We start from the raw sequence: 19,727 nt of genomic DNA on the forward strand, positions 1-19,727 counted from the left end.
TTCTGTACTTTCACCATGAAGTTCACATTCACAATGAAGTGAAAGCAATCATCAGTGTAGTGCACATGCAAAATGAATTCATTTGGACTAGCAGTTACAGAGGAAACTATCACTTGAATGGGCTGAAGAGATAACTGCCAGTCATGACTGAGTGACGAGGTCTCACATGACTAATTACCGCACTTGACCATGACTAATGCCCCTACCTACATGTTGTGCAATATTATATATGCTCATGATAAGCGACAGGTAGAGGGCCAAACTGGTAGTAGGCTGTAAAACCTAATAAGGAGCAGGGCCACCCCATGCATTCAGAACAGCTTCAATCATCTGCTCATTTTTGAGGTTTTAGTTTTGAAGTGTTTAACAACAACAATCAAACAGTGGTGATTGTCAGACCTTTTTTAAAGCTGATACACACTAATAATCACCATTCAACTTAATCTGACTTGCACGCTCAGCTCCTTTTGTAATTGTGAGTTAGTTACATCAAGGTCCTTTTTCATATGTTGTTTCCACCCCCTGTATCTTTACTGAAGGGCCTTGCCTGATAGGCACGGTGTCACATGAAAACTCTTTGGATACAGTGATAGTAGAGGACAGATAGTAGACTACTTCTCCACCTTCACTGAACCAGCTAAATGAATCACCCTACAGTTTACTGGCACAATGATGATAAAAGGTTTAAGTGTGGAAAAAAGGGAAAAAAGACAAACACAAGACAGTCTAACAAATCAAAATGACTATTACTCTCAAACAATAAAACAACTGTGAGTGAACCCCTGTAAGTCAGAGTAAAACATTGGACACAAAAAAAATGGATAACTAAAGTACAAGTTTTAAGTTTTTACCATGCTGCAAAGCATTATTTCAGAATACAGTCATATGACATCTCAAGTCAATATATTGATTAACACATGATGCTGTCAGTTGTTCCCATAAACAAATATGCCTGCATATGTAGTCAAATACTGTAATTACAGTACTAGCAGTGTCACAGTTGTCAAAATAACTTTGTAAACATACAAAATATAAGTCACAGTAAATTGCTCAGACAGCCACTGATGTGTGATCAATTAAAATAACACAAACATGAGTGTAACTGCCAAATACACGTTTTGTCTACAACACTCCCTCCCTCTACACAGCACAAGGATTAAAAAGCATATGGTATGCCCACTTCAAAATGTGACTGCACCATACAACTCAATATGCCAAGTCAGCTAACAAATGCATGTCATAATTTAATATTAGATTTGCATTGCATCAACAATCAATCAACATGATAAATATGTCCTTTCCACTGGGATTGGACATGGAATACTAAATGGGAACATTGCCAATTCATCACATGATAATGTCATGTATATTCTTTGAAACTTTCCATAATCAGTTATTTCACTAATATACATGTATTAACTTGATTAAAAACAGCCAAGTCCAGCTAATGTTAAAAAAATCAATTTCTACTTGCAAAATTTACCGAACAACTTTAACAACTGAAATTAACCATTGTACACTACGGGCAATATAAGGAATATGCCCCCCTCCCCCGAATACATACACACATTTTCTGAATGTTTTCATTGTAGTGTTCCTCATAGTAAAGTTATTCTGTCTTCACTCTATTGTCCAGTGTCCTGCATGGGTCAAGGTTAGGCCAAAAGAAAAAATGTTTGTTGAGTGCTGCTGAGGGGAAGGGCAGAGGGTAAGATAGGGGTAAGTGTGTAAGTGTATGCTTCAAAGACTAGAGTTTGGCCATGTGTGTGTGTGTGTTTTCACTGCCAGCCCAGCTGAGGGTGCAGGCCTGGCTGCAGGGGGAAGGGGTTTCCAGGGCCTGGAGTGTAGTTGGCGAACCCGTTGGGCTGCGGAGGGAAGCTCTCCAAGGCAGCAGCAGGGTGAGCCTGGAACAAGACAAAGAGAATGACTGTTTCAGTATCGGACAAAGGCTTATCGTATAGACATTCAAATACTGTTCCTCTGCCTCTGTTCCTCTGACTGTGGTGCGTGTGTGTAACCATGCCACATGTCACTTTCCTCTGAGTGTGTGTGTGTGTGTGTGTCTACCTGCAGCAGGGCAGACTGCATGGCTGGGTTGTGGAGGCCACTGAGGGCAGCAGGGGAGGCGGAGGGAGAGAAGCCTGGCACCCCAGGGAAGGAAAGCAAACTGGGGAACCCACCACTTCCTGGCTGGAGCCCACCGCCCAACCTGGAACACGCAGCATAAAGTACTGTCAGCCTAGACACGCATACAATACTGATTATACTGCATCTATTCCGTATCATTTCCCTCTTAATTCCTCAACTGCATTACAGTATTCTATGAATTTAACTTGCTGGTACGTTCAACAGCTGCCTAAATACTAGAGGCACCATATTCCTACCTCTTGAGTATAGGAAATGTCAACAAAAGGTGAGGCTGGTGCTTGCAACACCAGGTCCTTGACAAGATAACATGATAAATACAGTATATGGCTGCCATAAATTACTTGATACAACTGGAAAAGAACTCTCCCTTTTTGAAACACCTGAGAGGCAACTCCAGAGTACAAGTGGACTTTGTATACCCAATGTGGAAAACCTAAGGATCAATGTCATGGGTTCTAATCAACCCATAGATAATTCTGACCCTTGTCCACTGTGTTCTTTCATTACCACAGAGATTATATGATAATATAACAACTAACACGTGTAATTACAATACAAGGACCCACATTCACATTCAGTTGCTCTTTTCTGAGCTATTAGTCAAATAGTCATGTAAACTAAACACAGATGTTGGCAAATCATAAGTCTATCCTAAGACTCTCCATATGACACACTGGCTTGTGTGGCGAGGACAGTAAAACATTTCCACAGCAGCCCATAACTGCCCATCCACCCTTGCTGATGTACCCCGGCTGGAAGTTGGAGCTGAAGGCGGATGCAAAGCCTGGCAGAACCGGTGATGACGATGGAACCCCAGCTGCTGCCGCTGCCGCCGCCGCTGCCACTGCCTGCAGAGGTGCTACCGATGCTACCGAAGATGCAGTGGCCCCTGGTAGTCCCATGAAGGAGGACAACACGGGGCTCCCGGCGCCAGGCCCTCCCGAAACCCCCAACCCTGGGAAAGCAGCAGGGCTAGGGCCGGGGGGCAGGCCTTGGAATATAGAGGGGGCAGAAGTGAGGCCTAGCCCGAAAGGAGACCCTCCACTGGGGGCTGCGTTGGGAGCCAAGCCGGGGTAGATGGACGTCGCCGGGTGGTTGGAAATGTTGGTGGTGGAAGCCATGCCAGACATGGATGAAGGGATGCTGGAGGGAGGGAGAGAGGAAGAAAGGGAGGAGAAGGGGGAGAGGCCCGGATAATGAGAGGGAGCTGGGCTAGAGGACAGAGCTTGGAGGCCAGCCATAGCAGCAGGACTGGGGAGGGAGCCTTGAGGGGAACCTGAGGGGTGAGAAAGACCTAAGGAACGTGCCAGGGCGGCCTGAGCGGAACCTGGTACCACGAGAGAGCTGACCGAGGTTGTGCCAGAGCGAGAGGCGCCCTTGAAAGCAGAGGGCACAGGGCTATTACTGCCACTGCCGCTACCCCCTGTGTGTCTGTTCAGGATGGCACGCTGCTGTTCGGTGTAGAGGGCCCCCCCCATGGCAGCCTGAACCTGGGCAGAATGAGCTGGGGAGGGTTTGGGGCTGGGGCCGGGGGTTGAAGAGGTTGGATTCATGGGAGTGCAAGATCCAGGGGTGAGAGAAGATGGTCCAGACGGGGTGTAACTGCGTATCACTGACCCAGCAGGGTTACCTTGCTGTGGGAGCATACCGGGGAAACTGGGTCCTGAGTGGGGGTCTGAGGATTGGGGGAAACCCTTTTGTTGAGTTTGGCCCATAGAGTTCGTCTGAGGTAGGGGGTCTGGGCCGCTCCGAGAGGTAGCAGGGGTGCCTGGTCGGGAGAGGACAGCGTGGAAGGGGGAGGAGAAGCCACCAGTGTTAGGGACAGGAGTTCCACACGGGGTGCCTGAGGGGGTGTGGGCTTTAATGACAGATGAGGGTGCAGCATGGCCGCTGGGGGTCGGCGGACCTGCTTTGATGACGGACGGGGATGGAGCAGGGGAGGGAGAGGGGGCGCTTGGGTTCTGAGAGGGCACCATGCCGGGGAAAACGGGCGTGATGGGGGTGGTGGGGGGGGGCTGAGCCGGGGAAGCCTGGGGAGGGACAGGGGTAGAAGGCGTGGATCCATGAGGAATGAGGAGGGGCCCGCTGTTGACTCCAGGTGTGGTGCTCTGCGGATTGCCTGGTTTGGTGTAACCTGGAGGGAGAGACAGATCAAAATTAGTGGGAAAATCTAAACTGGCAACTAGAATTATCTGATGTGGTGAGGTGAGAATCAGATCATAAGAAAAAGTGAAATACATTTAAAAGATCATATATCAAAATAGTTGAGCCATTCTGGTGATCTTTGTTTTTGCAGATCAACAGTGTCATTGTTAAAACCAAATTTCATTCCAGGACATAGGCATAATAGGCTAGACCCCAACAGACTAAAAGAGCGCAATCCATCACATCTAAAAAAGGAGGAGAGACAGAGCAAGGTGGAATAGCCAGAGAGCTTCTTATTACAACTGGAATTCTGACAATTTTCAAGATTGGAATATGTCTTCTTCTCACCTTTGGGGACATGTTGAAGTAAATTCTTTAGGAAAGCTCAAATCAACTTTCAGCTTGTCTACAAATCACACTGTTCTCATCTGGACTCCGTTCCAGCATTTGAAATAACAATTTCCTGAAATTGGTGGCATCGTTTTATTTTAACTATGATCACAGATCTCCCCAAAGGTCCTAAAAGATGTATTTCAATTGTGAAAACTGCTGAGTTTGCACTTTCAAACAAAGTTATTCCAAGCGATGCGTGTTAAATAACTGCACAAAGCCAATAAAAGTGCTACAGGCCATATGGCTTCAAGCATGATTCCAGAGAGAGAGAGAAAAAGATTAATGACATTAGTTTGAAATGATTCCCAGTCCAAGCAAACAAAGAGCTATGTCCTCACAATCCGCCAAAACCTATTTCTACTGTAACAGTAGTGAAAAGCACTTGAGCATTCTTCACCTCATCAAGGCATCACACTGGAGAAGCGCAGTTAAGCAGCATGCCAGGTAGTTAGGCAGCAAGCTTCAAGGAGTGTCTATTTGCTGTCACACAGCACACACACACACACACACACATATTGGCAGCGTATCGTACCTGCTACTTTGTGGGTGGCGCTGTAGGGGGGAGGGGGCACGCTGGCCGTTATAACCCCTCCCATAGAAACAAGGCCTGCGTTGTTGTACGCACCTGAGTAGCATTTGCAAACATTAACAGTGCCCACCACACACACATACACACACTTGAAAAATCACACACTATACACCCCAGCACTAACCATACCTCAACAAGGCACAGATGACAGTGGTGATAAAAACATTGTTATGAAACATGCCTCACTCTACCTAAAGCCACCCAAAACTGCAATAATATGATCAAATGGCATTACACGCAGAATTTGTGTGGTAAATCCTCATTTGTCTTAAAGCCTCTGTTCTGTTTCACATCTGTTTTGTGTTCCATATCAGTGACTTGGATTGCATCCAGTGCTGGAGTACTGTATAGGGGAGGGATAGGTAGTGTGTGTGTGTGTGTGTGTGTGTGTGTGTGTGTGTGTGTGTGTGTGTGTGTGCTGTTTCTTACTTGGTGCGATGGTAGCGTGGGGTCGGCAGGGTGGTATAGGGTAGGGCACAGGCCGATGAGGGTTGTAGGTTGAAGGAAACTAGAGAAGGAAATATGTCAAAAGATATCAAACACTTTTTATTTACTGATCAACCAATCAGTTCTGCCTAATAATTATCTTAACTGCTTATCAAAAGACATCACTAATTAACCTTCAATTGCTGAACACTGCTTGGAAAGAAAGCCTAGTGAATCCCGTTCTGTTAGAGAGAGCTTCATCTGCTAGTGTGGTATACATGGGGTGGACAAAATAACGGCAAAGCAACATGAGGCAACTAACAGGACAGGCAGGTTTACACTCAGAGAAAGCCAAAGGTTGGCTTCGAGCCACAATGACTGTTGCCAGCTGTTAAACATGGTGGCGGATCTGTAACGGTATGGGCAGCCGTATCACGGAAGTCATTAGGTCGGATAACTGCTCTGCATGGTCATGTAACAGTCAAGGAATGAGGCTAATGAGGAAAATTGAAATAGTGGCCCTACTCCTTATTAGGGACTTGATATTCATATATATTCATATACTTTCTGTTATTCTGTCCACCCCCTGTATTGTACCGGTCTTACCTCTTACTAACAGTCCATTTAGCGTGTGACCTGTGGCTTATATAATACTGCATAATATATAGGCTGGAGCTTTAATCATGTGTAGGTAAGGTATTACTCATGTAAGACCTCGTCACTCAGTCATGAGACTTCAGCCCATTCAAGTGATTCTAGCGCTTACAGGTTTGAATGGTCCAATGATACGGGAAGCAATTCCTTTCCCCTCCATACTGTTAGAAGTGTCCTCCTTCTTCTCTCCTTCTTTCTTTACAGGAGGGGTTCCCTTTGATCACAAACAAAAACAAATATTTTGAACAGTTAGCCCTATTGAGAGTGTGCAAAAAATCCAGAAAGAAAATCCAAGAGCTCAAATGCAAATGTCACTTTTGGCTGAAAATGCTCTCTGCTTCAATTAAACTCACAAGGCAACCACATGCAGTAACTGTGACTACAATCCAATCTAGTTCTCTTGTCTGCACCTGTAGATTCAACTTGCAAATGTAATCCAACAGTGTTGGCCAAACACCTTTTCCATTCAAATGACAACCTGTTTCTATGTAGATAGCTGGAGGACTCGTCGTCGTTTGTGACACTACCTCATATTCTTATTCAAAACTAAATTAAATACATATATAAAAATTATTGGTTGCAATTCCTTGTTAATGACTACAAGCCAATTTGAGATTACAACCCATTCTGTTTGCTGCACCACTGATAGGGGTACTGCTAGAGGCAAATGAGGACTGTAACTGTAATTTGCAGTCCTGGCATTTGTTCTTGGTTGCAATCTGTCCCTTACAGTCCTGGGCCTAGGAGGTGGTACACAGACTACTACTTATAGGAAGGGATCTGAGTTTTAATTATTTCTAATTAATTGTGATCCTAAATTTTGACATGTGGCTCTAATGTAAGATCCTTTAGGTTAGAATTGTGATGCTTTGCATGAAGCTCAGAGTAGAATCCTGCACATACTTACAGGGAATGTGCCAGTGACCAGGCTGGGTCTGCCTTTGGGGTAAGGATTCCCTGGTATCATACCACAGGAGGAGATCATAGCTACAGGAGCCTTGCAGCCAACCTTACACACCTGGTGAGACGAAAACAGTAGCCATCAGTACTCTTTAAGAAACTGTGTGTGTGTGTGTGTGTGTGTGTGTGTGTGTGTGTGTGTGTGTGTGTGTGTGTGCGTGTGTTCACAATTTTGTATTTGGCTAAACAAACACTCTGTTTAAGATAACATGAGTCATAATTCTGATGCTCTGTGCTGCCAATTACAAAGCAGGATTGGCATTTCATAGTTGAGAATTCACTTTTCTTCCATTATCAGCCTTATTCCATCAATGTAAACCAATGCACACCAACACCATCCTGGTAGGATGGTAAACTATGCAATTCAAAAGGGAAGCTTCCTGTGCACTTGAGAATCATTTGGGAAATGTCAGTTTGTCTCATAGCTTGATACCTTTCTCTTTCTGGAATGTAATCCAACTGAATATTATGAAAATTAGAAAACCATAAAGATGGAACACCACTTTACAAGCAGAGAGATTCTAAGCATCTACTCAAAAGTACATGCTTGATAGTTGCAGCTTGGTAAGGAAAAGGGAGCATCTCTAGATTTTTGGGTGACATAATATAACATAACCAAAACAGGTCCATCTACTCTGTTGTATATCTCATCTCCATCTGTTTCTTCTCCCCCCGGCTACCCTAACACTGAGCAATGGTGGCTAGGTGCAGTGTATTTTGATCACTTACAATAATAAACAACCTTTTAAAACCTATAATAATTAAATGTCTGATCACAATTTCTGCAAAGTTATCATACAGGTTTACATTAAGGGGGTTTTACCATACAATTTGCTTTTTGTGCTTGTGCCTGTGTGCGTGTGTGTGTGTGTGTGTGTGCATTTTACTTACCTGCTCCAGTATCCTACGGGCTCGTTTCTTCTCAGATAAGTGAATGCGGAACAGATCCTCCACGGGACGGTAATTTTGAGCATCTGAAATGTTCCTGTTTGTGAACAAAGATCCAACAGTCATCAGGCAACCAATTATTCTAACAATTCAACAACTGAATGATCCAAATATGGAGATATTACAGCATTTGAGTTCAAACATTTAAAAAACATTGCAGTAAGTTTAGATGAGTTTTAAGATTTACTCACAGAGCTATCAATTCCAGGACAATCAGTCTGTCCTTTGAGAAGGTGAAACAATTCAGGATATTTGCAACTTTGGTTGTAGGGATTGCAACCATTTTCTAAGGTGAAAGAGGAGAAAGCATTAGGGAGACATTAAACTAGCCCACTAAAACACACCAATAACTGGGGGCGCTTTATCAATAGTATTTTAGGTCTTTTGTTATTATAATTATCCAATAAACATGTTTCCTTTTTGTAGCTCCATTTCATTTTACTTATTTTTATGCACAGTATAAATTGGAAAAACAAAAACAACAACATTGTAAAGCAATGTAAAACACAAACGGCAATCAAAAAAGGACATGTTACTCACATGTTGCAGAGCTTTTACTGCTTTGATTTGAGGCTCTGCCCATGAGAAGTACTTGAGTATCTCCATCACCTGCAGATGTTAGAGACAGTGTTACAGCTCACAGTCTCACTAGAGCTGCACTGTGTTAGTGCAATCCATCTAAGTATTTTCCCACACTGCATGACATTGTTTCTGCCAATTTCTAAGCACACCTTTATTTGGCATGACAACAATATTGACAATTATGTAAACGTCTTTGATGAGCATTCATTTGCATAAAAACAAGAATGTGAAAAAAAATACTAATAAGGATTTAACAATTAAATGAACAACATGATTGGTCGACAAATCCTATGACTCATTAAGAATTTTGTTAGTCACAGACAGCTCTGATTAATACTTTAGGCTGTTAATATGTTTCTGACAACATATGTACTGGTAGAATACTGTAATAGCTCATGCATGAGAAGTGCAATTTATTCACATTTTCACTTTAATTGCTAGTCATATGCAGCATAGTGTGTAGGATAAGTCATTAACTCACTAACATCACATTCAGTAGGTCAGTGAATAACTGAAGAAGCTCATAAATTTTTGTATTGGCTCGTGCTATGTCATAATCCTTTGAAATTGTGAAAACATTCAAGGACTCAAAATTGCCATGTTTTGGCATAAGACATGACAATAGCCAAAATTAGATCACAGAGGCATCGTTTTTATCTTGTCAAGTCAAGAAATCATGGTGAAATCACTCATTATAGAACTGCTGCTATAGCCACACAAATATCCATCTTAGGGTTTTCCTCAGTGTTGATCCTTGAAGAAGAGAGGTTCAGAGAGCTGAGGCATATTGATTAATTGGAGTGCTATAGTTTAATTTAAAATGTCAAATACTTTCAAGGTCGTACATTCATTTTTCAAAAACTTTTAAGACCTTTTTTTTTTTTCTCAAATCCACAAACTTAAGTATTTTCAAGGTCTTTGGGAAGCCAGTTATCCACTGAGCTATTACATGGCATTAGTGAGCTGAAGGTCCTTCGTCGTCTCTCACTGGTGACACTTTAACTGGTAAACACTAACGTTACATGACAGTGTTGTTGTTTGGGTACCTGCTCGCTGGAGAAATACCCGTGCACCTGTTCTATGGCCTTGATCCGCTGATCGGTCAGGACACACTGAAACACAAGTTGAACATTATTTCAGAATGATTTCCAAATGTCGTGGTTAAAACGAATTTCAACAGCAGCTAATTCAACATTTGGGATTAGCTTAGGTATTTCTTACCTTTCTTATTTCGTCTAAGACGATGTCAAACGATTTCTTATCCATGTTTGATGACTGATTGCAACGTTACCCTCTCTGACAAAGTAAACAGCTATACTACCATACACTTGGTAAATGCCCGTTTTAATACAATGGATGATTAAGTTATCAAGATAAAATGCATTCGGATGACTTTAAAGCCTTAACACTACTAAAGACCTACTGATCTAATGCTTCAGAGGCATAATCTAACCTTATGAATTGTCTTATCCGCAGTAAACTGTTAGCTAGGTAAAAAAGCAGCATGTTCTTTTTGAGTCATTTGTATCTGCTGTTTACAACTTTGAACAAGGATTTCCCCAAAAAGAAAGGCTATGAGACTGCAATGCAAAAACAGGCTGCACCAGATCGCTGTCCGCAGCTAACAACAAGCTAGCCAGCTATTAGCTAGCTAAGTTTTGCGTACAGCCTAACAAAGGGAGACTCGAATAAACGAACAAATATTTGCACATCAATTCATTCAATCTGTGCTTATATTCAATATTAGCAATAATTACGATAGAAACTCGAAATATGTAACACTACATAAAAGTCTCAAAATAATACGCTGCGAAGAACAGCAAGCTTGCTAGCTTCCATTGACAGCTGGCGCTAGTAACGTCAACACTGGGTAGGACCCCACTGGGGTGGCTTTTTAGAAAGACACCATAATTATATATCATAACCAAATTGTAGTTATTTAGGGCAATATTATGAGTATAAATAGTTAATTCCTAATCAACTGAACGATTCATTCACTAGTCCTTAAACTATACTAAATAAAATGTTATTTTATTCTTTTCAGGTTCCATTTTAGTATTTTTCTGCAGGCAGGATCAGGCTCATATTTGGACACTGTACAGGAAGTAAACATAAAATATGTTATCACAGCAGTGAAGGGGAATAAGGAGTAAATCGTTCTCGGAAGAGTGAAAATGGACCGATTTTCATGGTCAAATGGACTGCTAGAAATAAACGAAACTTTAGTGATCCAGCAACGAGGTGTCAAACTATATGACGGTGATGATAAGGTACAGTTATGTTTGCTAATGACACGGTTTGTGGCCTACAAAAACAATAGCTAACGCTGTTATGCCACAAGAAATAACAATGTTACAACGTTAGTTGACTGAGCAGTATCAGTTAACTATAAAGGTAAGGCACTGACTAGTAAAGTTCAGAGTGACATCTCCAGCAACAGATTGTAGTTTTGATTGGTAACATGCAAAGTAAAAAAGAAGAAAACATACCAACACAGGAACTCTATATTTCCTAACAATATAGCCTAAGAAACCAACCCATCTTTTCTGTCGTTACCAGGCCAAGCTTGATGTTGGAGTGGCCTTGCTGAGCACCCATCGGCTGATCTGGAGGGACCTCAAGAATCATGTAAGAGGGCAGTTACCAAGTGCCATATTAGTGTACTACATACTGTATGCCTAACTGCATTGCTGATATTGGGAGAAGTGGTGCTTTTGTTTGCTAATTTGCCATGCTGACTCTCTTGGTGCTTTTCTGTATTTCGCCTGCTATCTGTAGGAATGCTGCATAGCCATACCACTGTCACAAATCATCTTCTTTGAGGAGCAAGCTGCAGGAATAGGAAAGAGGTGAGTGTCTATAGGACTATAATGTGTGTACCTTCATATCAATCGTTTTACTCATTTAAGTGCAATAAATAAAAAAGCGATTTTACTGCTTTTTGCTTTTTGCATTTGAGTTGACATCACGGAAAAGGAGTTAAGTGTTGGGGAGGCATGGACAGGACCAATCTGACTTCCAGGCAGGACGGAGCTCCATTTCAGAGTAAAAGTGTTTGTCAGTAACAGATGTTGGTTGGTCACCAATTACTAGTGTTAATATGAGTGTTCTTCAGGACTGTAAGCTATAATGTGCACTGTTTGTTTTTATCTCGGTCCTGTCCATGCCTCCGCAACACTTAACTCCTTTTCTGCATTGACAAACTAAAAGCAAAAAGGAGAAATGCACATTGCTTTTTCCTTTTCCGCGGTGTCAACTCAAATGCAAAAAGCAGTAAAATCGCTTTTTTATTTATTGCACTTAAATGAGTAAAACGATTGATACGAAGGTACATGCATTGACTATACTGTGTGTCTTGACGGTATAGACACATACTCCATTTAAAAAAATTAAGAAACTGAGAATTGAGGTTGCACAAAAAACGGTTGACTAGATAGATTTGTCAGCAGTGTTGTTGTAAGGTAAACTTCTCTCATGGTAACCATATTTTTGCGTTATAAATAGAGAATTAAATTGATTCCTGTTATCTTTCATCCTCCAGTGCGAAGATAGTTATCCATCTGCACCCACTACCTGCCAACAAGGAGCCAGGTCCTTACCAACAGAGCAAGTTCTCCTACATCAAACTATCCTTCAAAGAACATGGGCAGATTGAGGTAGTCCCTCTCACAGGAATAGCAGAATTACTTTTTTCCTTTACCCTTGTGTACTAACGGCCTTGTGTAGATTATAATGAACCTAGACAGAGTCTTGCCTTTGTTTCTTTATTGCCTGGAACCAACATGGTGTCATGTGCTTGCAGTTCCTCAGGAGGCTAACAGAGGAGATGACACAGAAGAGATGGGAGAATACACCCGTGTCGCAGCCTATCCCCACATCCACAGGCTCTCAGGTTAGAGGCTGATGCTGAGCAGACATTCATCCTCATCCAACTAGAATCTCTTCCTTTCCGCTGGCTTAGATTCATGGGAAAGTCTCGATTCTGGTTTAAGAAAGTTATGTGAATTGTATCCACATGATGGCAGTATTGTAGCTGTATAATAATATACCTGTATTCAAGCCTCCAGTGTGAGGATGTTTTTTTCAGGGCCTCTCAAAAAGATATAATATCAGTACATACATAGTTGAGCTGGCATTTTCCTCCCCCATCACTGATATCTGATATACAGATATCATGTATACCTCAATGGGTGGAGGATGGCACTTACACCAAATGGGAGAAGTTATGTAAAATTTTCCAGTTGGACCCTACTATAAACAGCAAAGAAATTACAAGTCATAATGTAGCGTGTCAAATGGGATTAGATAAATTCCTAGTTTGCTGATGCACTAGATAGTTACTATTACTAAGATGGTTATCAGTTTGTATAGAGCATAACAGCAGTCGACCACATTTTTTTCCCTCCATACTGTTTGTCTTTCCTTGATCTTTTTGGCTTGTCCCTTATCCACACTCAAGCTTTTCCATATGTTTGAGTCTGTGGCATATTGCTGTTTGAATGTGTGTGTCTCAGTTTCTTAATTTTTTTCAAATGGAGTATGTGTCTATACCGTCAAGACACACAGTATAGTCAATGCATGTACCTTCGTATCAATCGTTTTACTCATTTAAGTGCAATAAATAAAAAAGCGATTTTACTGCTTTTTGCATTTGAGTTGACACCACAGAAAAGGAAAAAGCAATGTGCATTTCTCCTTTTTGCTTTTAGTTTGTCAATGCAGAAAAGGAGTTAAGTGTTGCGGAGGCATGGACAGGACCGAGATAAAAACAAACAGTGCACATTATAGCTTACAGTCCTGAAGAACACTCATATTAACACTAGTAGTTGGTGACCAACCAACATCTGTTACTGACAAACACTTTTACTCTGAAATGGAGCTCCGTCCTGCCTGGAAGTCAGATTGGTCCTGTCCATGATTGGTCCTGTCCATGATTGGTCCTGCCCGTGTGTGTGTTAGGACAGAAACATGTTTTTTGAAAACATTTTAATTGCTTGTCTGTAGCTGTACTGGAATCCATGTATTTTCCTTCCCTCCGTGGTCATGTAGGCAGGAAGGACACGTGCAGTGGGGATTGTTGGCATTGAGAGGAAGATAGAGGAGAAGAGGAAAGAAACGGACAAAAACATTTCTGAGGTAATGTAAAGAGAAAATGTCTGAGAATGAGTGTGTGCAAGGGAGGAATTTGAGTGGTCAGTTTAGGTGGTAACAGTCTACCACAGTGTGTCATGAATTATGATAGTAACTAAATGAAAAACATGGCTGTGTTCCAACCCTGGTTTCAAGCTCCATAGAACTTGGTTTTTATTTTTTTCTATCTGCTCCATGGGAGGCTCTATTTGTAGACATCAGAGTGTTGTGCCACTCAAAGGCTTCCTGGTTTTGTGTGTGTGCCAGACCTGCGATGAATATAAATTTTACCACACTTAGAAAAAAAGCAAGCAAAATCTTTTGTTCCAGAGCTCCTACAGCTAAAATCAAGTTGAAGCAGACTATCTCAGTGCAGTGAGGATAAAGAATCTGGTGATGTCCAATTCTCCATAGTCTAGTCAGTGACTGCTGATTATAATGGAAAATTTGCTATCATCAAATAACTACTTATTGTCATTTCATTTCCACATAGGGTCTTTCATTTTTGTGGTAGTTTATGCTTTAATTGTTAATTATTACATAGGTTTTGAATTAAATGAGTTGGACCTTTAAACAAATTTCCTAAATATCTTAACACACTTATCTCTCATACGTTTACTCATATTTTTCCAAGTAAAACTGATTGGGATACATGTATGTAATTTTTTTATGTCTTTTGTGGCTTTCAGCTATCAGAAATATGTGAGCACATCATTCTATGTGATGTGGGAGCCAACAATATTTTAAACAAATATCTCAATAGCTTAAAATGAAGTATAGTGTAATTAACTTAGGAAGATGTTAGGTTGAGGTTAAACATGGGTTCATGACCTTCACATTATATAGTACTTGAGCAACCATGACCATAATAGAAACATCAAAGTCTTGTTAGTGTACTGTTAGTTGATAATGTACTGTATGTCTTGAATATCAGTAAAATTGAATCAAAATGTCCACATATTTAGCTTCATGAAAGGTATGACGGAAAAAATATTTAATTAATTTGAACATCAGATAGAGAGCAGAGGGGGAGGAGCAGGGGATTTCTGGAATGGCTTTAAAATTGTATCTGTAGCCATGAGATTTTGTGGGTTATTTAATTGTTAACATATTTTCTCTCTATTACTCATTGAATCTCTTTTTCAGGCCTTTGAGGACCTCAGCAAGCTGATGGTGAAGGTAAAAAGAATGCATGCTCTGTCTTCTTTTAACATTTTCCTGGAATGAATGGCCTTTTTATAGCCTGATATTCAGACAAATCTGAAAAGTGGGTGGGACGCGATTCAGGAGTCTGGAACCAGGCTAGCCTTTTTGTGATCCACTTATCCTTCATGTGTTGAAGGTTACACAATTGTTGTAGCATCACAACATCAGACTTGTGTTGAGCATAATGTAGTGCTATGTGCGGTGAAATCTGCTGAGTGAGCGTCTCCTCCAACAGGCCAAAGAGATGGTGGAGCTGTCCAGATCCATAGCCAACAAGATCAAAGACAAGCAGGGGGACATCACAGAGGATGAGGTAAGAACTTCAACTGTATTATCAGACACAGAAACAGGAGGGCAGTTGGAATACTGTCACATTACAGGCAACAATAGTTACACATAATGATAAAAGTAATCCTCTCCAACCTCATCGGACCATCATACATACAAACTTGTCCAAGTCAAAGGCCTTTCACAGACAAGCTGTCTTAAGGCCAGTATAGAGTACAGAGTTCCTGATTGCTGCCTTGGGAGTTCAGCAAACCGGTTTATGTCTTAGAAGGGCCATGTGATCCACCAGCTTGTACTTTAAAACTTCTACACTTAATAGGCTTTATGGTTTTGAGGAGGCCTTAGATTACCCGCTTCCTTCAATATGGTAAAAACTAATTTCTAAACTCTATAACTCTGAACTTTGTGCATGTAAATTTCAGACCAGGGTTTCTTAGAAGGGTCCTTGAAGAGCAGAAGGTGGTGTGTTTTGGTATCTGCAAGCTGTCTGATCCACATTGGAATGGACTAATGTTGGATTAGACTAGTCAAAAAGTAATATTATGTATGTACATTAGCAGACATAGTTTCCATGATGTCCCAGAGCCATCTAATCTTTACCCTCAAATGCCATTAACTTGGTTCTCGGGTGTTTTTTTTGTTTTTTTGTTATTAACAATATTATCCTCCTTTTATAGACAATCCGGTTTAAGTCATACCTGCTGAGCATGGGTATTGCTAACCCTGTGACCAGGGAAACACATGGCTCTGGTACACACTACCATATGCAGCTGGCTAAACAACTGGGAGATATGCTGCAGGCCCCTCTGGAGGTAGGTGTGTGTGTGTGTGTGTGTGTGTGTGTGTGTGTGTCAGTGTATGTTTTGTGTGTCGGTGTCAGTGTGTGTTTATATGAGCGCGGAATTGTGTGTGTGCTGTGCCTGCTGTGTGTACGTGACTTTGAGTATCCTGTTTTAATCTAGACAACTGTTACATTTACACTAGCAAAAATAATACACTCCCTTCAATCAGCAACTTATTTTCTTTTCCATTTTGTTCCACTCTCTCTCTCTCTCTCTCTCTCTCTCTCTCTCTCTCTCTCTCTCTCTCTCTCTCCCTCTCTCTCTCTCTCTCTCAGGAGCGTGGGGGCATGATGGCTCTCACCGAAGTGTACTGTCTTGTTAACCGAGCTAGAGGGATGGAGGTAAGACACACATACATACATACATAAAAACACACACACACTTGTAGACTCACACACACAAAAAAAACGTAAGAATTGTATAGAGCGTGTCTCTACGTGTTTATTGTAACTGACCCGACAGTTAGTACAAAGTGTCTGTGCCATCTGTACATTCACATTACACATTAATGTTTTTAGAGGCCTGTCAGATACTGAGGTTGCTTTTTTTGCACACATACTATTACTATATCATTCTCTAATCATTGACACCCCCCCCTCCTCCTCCTCCTCCTCAGCTATTATCTCCAGAGGATTTGGTGAACGCATGCAAGATGTTTGAGTCAATGAAGCTCCCATTGAGGTGGGTTTGGGCTTATGTGTTTGTCTTTGTATTTGCGTTGGATTGAGCGGTGCCCCCGCGGGATGCTTACATGCATGCATTTGTATATAGGCCAGGGTGTGTGTGTGTGTGTGTGTGTGTGTGTGTGTGTGTGTGTGTGTTAGAGGAATAAAGGGCAGAGTTGGCGCCTGCTTCACAGAGGAATCGGCCAGGCGCTTCCTGCCTGACTTCCTGTTGTTGGAGGCGTCCAGCCCTCTGTGGCCGTGTCATTTCCTGTCACTTCCCACAGTTTAAAAAAAAACACTGGCCTGTTTCCCTGTTTCCTATTGCCCCCAAACTGCCCGCTGTCCTTTCTGTGCTAGTCCAGTATGTCAAATAGTGCCACATACAACTGTCCACCTGATCTCTATCACACCTTTTTCATACTCATCCCTCCTGTTTTTCGGTCTCCATCGTTCTCTCCCTCACCTCTATTTTTTATCCCGCCCCATCTCACTCACCCCCCCCACCCACCCACCCCCCATATCTATCTTGTTCTCTTTGTAGGTTGCGTGTGTTTGACAGCGGTGTGATGGTGGTCCAGCTGCAGTCTCACAGCGAAGAGGAAATGATAGCCTCAGCACTGGACAATGTAAGCTCTAACATTACAAACATAACACTGACAGTGATGTGATCAAACAAATATGTTTGGTTATCCTGGATATATATCTTTGGAAAATGTCCAGAGATGAGTCGCAGCCGACGTTCTTAGTTTCTATCTCTTTCTGTCTCTGTTTCAATTCAATTCAATTCAATTCAATGTGCTTTATTGGCATGAAAGTTCACAGACAATATTGCCAAAGCATCAAGATGAATATCAGTCTAGATGTGTGTGTGTGTGTGTGTGTGTGTGTGTGTGTGTGTGAGAATCAGTGCCTGGACAGAGGAACTGGGTTGCTGCGTGTTCAGCTCCCGTACCCAGAGCCTCCATCACAGAGTGAGGATCAGTAAACTATGTGAAGGAATTAATGTTTCACTCTCTCTCTTATCTCCCTCTCCTGTAGGTATCAGACAAAGGCTCATTGACAGCAGAGGAGTTTGCAAAGCTATTGGGTCTCTCTGTTCTCCTGTCTAAAGAGCGGTAGGTACCACAGAAGAACAGTTCAACACTCAGATTACTGTTGACGAGACTGTAGATTATTAGTGCTCATTATTGTAACAATATTGTTATAAAAAGGAGATGCCTCTCTGCGCTCATAGCGAAAAAAGGTGCGCTCCACTGTGAGATTTATCATGTCAAACCCTGTTTCTTGCTAAACAATATTATTATAGCAATGAGCAATATTCTCAGTTTCTCTGTATTTATCTATTTTCAACTCCTCCATAATTGCTGCATATGCTCCTTCATCTTTACTTTGTGTCCTTCTCTCTTCTCTCCTCATCTCCAGGTTGCTGCTGGCGGAGAAGATGGGCCATCTGTGTAGAGATGACTCTGTTGAGGGTCTGAGATTCTACCCAAACCTCTTTTGACCTGTTTACAATCATCATAGTCTAGATAAACATGGCGTCGATAGTGTCTGCCGTACTGAAGTCTCTGATGTACTATAGCAAAGGTCTGACCTCTGCTGGTGTCGTGCAGCAGAAGGCCTGCTGTACTTTCCGCACAATGATGTACTTATCCAATTTCATATCCAGTAGTCAGGAAAACAATTATGATAACTGAATGATCGGTGTCCTGTTGGTGGCAGAAAACCATAAATCCAGCTATTCTATCTTGATCTAAGAACTGGACCCTGTCTTCAAAGTGTGTCATGCAGATAACTTTCCAAAGATTCAGCAATTTATTTCTACGTTCACAGTGCTTGACAGAGTGTTCATTTTGTGTGGTTATCGGTAAATTGGGAAATTGACTTGATGGGATATATATATATATATATTTTTTGCACTGCTCGGTTTTTGTACTTCACTGATCATCTCATGTCACACAGCTAATACATTAGTCATCACCAGTAGTGTGCTCTATTGTGAGATAACCATAGCCACTGATAACAGGATCACATGTATCATAAAACATGTTGTCATTTTTTTTCAATTTAAAATATACGTTTATGTAATAAATGAAAAAGGAGTAGAACATGTTCTGCTTTCATATTCTTATTTTCCGGGGGGGGGGGGGGGGGGGGGGTCTTGCCATCAATCCTGACTTTAAGGAACATGTCCCTTCACCAATCAAACTGTCTTTGGATGTTTTCTGATCTCGTATGCTAGACAAGGCCACAACACAGATTTGATCTCTAATGTAATTCCCTGCATGGAAATCCTTTAAACACAGATTAGCAGTGTTTCTTCGTGTTCCTACTGTGAGTAAACTGGGTTTCAGCTCCGTCGCTCCAGAGCAGCTTCCTGTTTTCTGCAGACTCTCTCCGGAGAGAACATAAGCGTCCATGGCTGATTAGATTACCCTGCCATGTGGTCCACTTATTGATACTAGATGAACTCAAATTGGTCCAGGAAATCTAGAGAGCTGAGACGGGCCTGATCATAATAGTTAGGGATTCATGCACAAAGCTGAACTCATGGTGAACGTTGGCTACACAAAATGGGTCCTGTTCTTGCATGCTGAGGGATTGATTTACTCAACGGTGCATTTCAAGTTAATTCATGTCCTGAATGGCTCAGTGTCAAATGTGTAAATGTTGAGAATGTTTGTTTTCATCAGTGGATTATAGAAGAATGACTTGTCAGTCAGGTTACGTGGGAACAAGGTAATGTGATTG

General features: G+C 41.7%; 2 protein-coding genes across 3 annotated transcripts; one reads left to right on the forward strand and one right to left on the reverse strand.

The window, feature by feature from the left end:
- Nucleotides 1-525: 525 nt before the first annotated feature.
- On the reverse strand, nt 526-10,581 carry proser1 (proline and serine rich 1). Its single transcript, XM_071523484.1, has 12 exons — nt 10,067-10,581; nt 9,892-9,957; nt 8,804-8,872; nt 8,455-8,549; nt 8,207-8,300; nt 7,263-7,373; nt 6,468-6,569; nt 5,705-5,783; nt 5,219-5,311; nt 2,896-4,282; nt 2,068-2,209; nt 526-1,904 (listed from the first exon to the last, which is right to left on the reverse strand). Exons 1-12 carry the CDS (start codon nt 10,109-10,111, stop codon nt 1,779-1,781), a joined length of 2,409 nt encoding a protein of 802 aa, XP_071379585.1. The 5' UTR covers nt 10,112-10,581; the 3' UTR covers nt 526-1,778.
- A 371-nt stretch (nt 10,582-10,952) lies between these two features.
- Nucleotides 10,953-19,076, forward strand: vps36 (vacuolar protein sorting 36 homolog). Of its 2 annotated transcripts, none has more exons than XM_071523482.1 (14): nt 10,953-11,115; nt 11,405-11,473; nt 11,624-11,694; nt 12,387-12,501; nt 12,648-12,737; nt 13,895-13,981; nt 15,122-15,154; nt 15,417-15,494; nt 16,147-16,281; nt 16,587-16,652; nt 16,928-16,992; nt 17,518-17,602; nt 18,015-18,091; nt 18,399-19,076. In XM_071523482.1, the coding sequence occupies exons 1-14, from the start codon at nt 11,020-11,022 to the stop codon at nt 18,478-18,480; spliced, it is 1,149 nt and encodes a 382-aa protein (XP_071379583.1). In that variant the 5' UTR covers nt 10,953-11,019; the 3' UTR covers nt 18,481-19,076. The 2 variants fall into 2 exon arrangements, with proteins under 2 accessions (XP_071379583.1, XP_071379584.1); XM_071523483.1 differs by having other exon boundaries at nt 11,020-11,088.
- The last annotated feature ends 651 nt before the right edge of the window (nt 19,077-19,727 follow it).

This window comes from Centroberyx affinis, unplaced genomic scaffold (genome assembly GCF_046629955.1).
Source record: "Centroberyx affinis isolate AG114_WGS23_722 - 3 ecotype Tasmania unplaced genomic scaffold, CSIRO-AGI_Caff_v1 ptg001093l_1, whole genome shotgun sequence".
Classification (NCBI taxonomy): Eukaryota; Metazoa; Chordata; class Actinopteri; order Beryciformes; family Berycidae; genus Centroberyx; species Centroberyx affinis.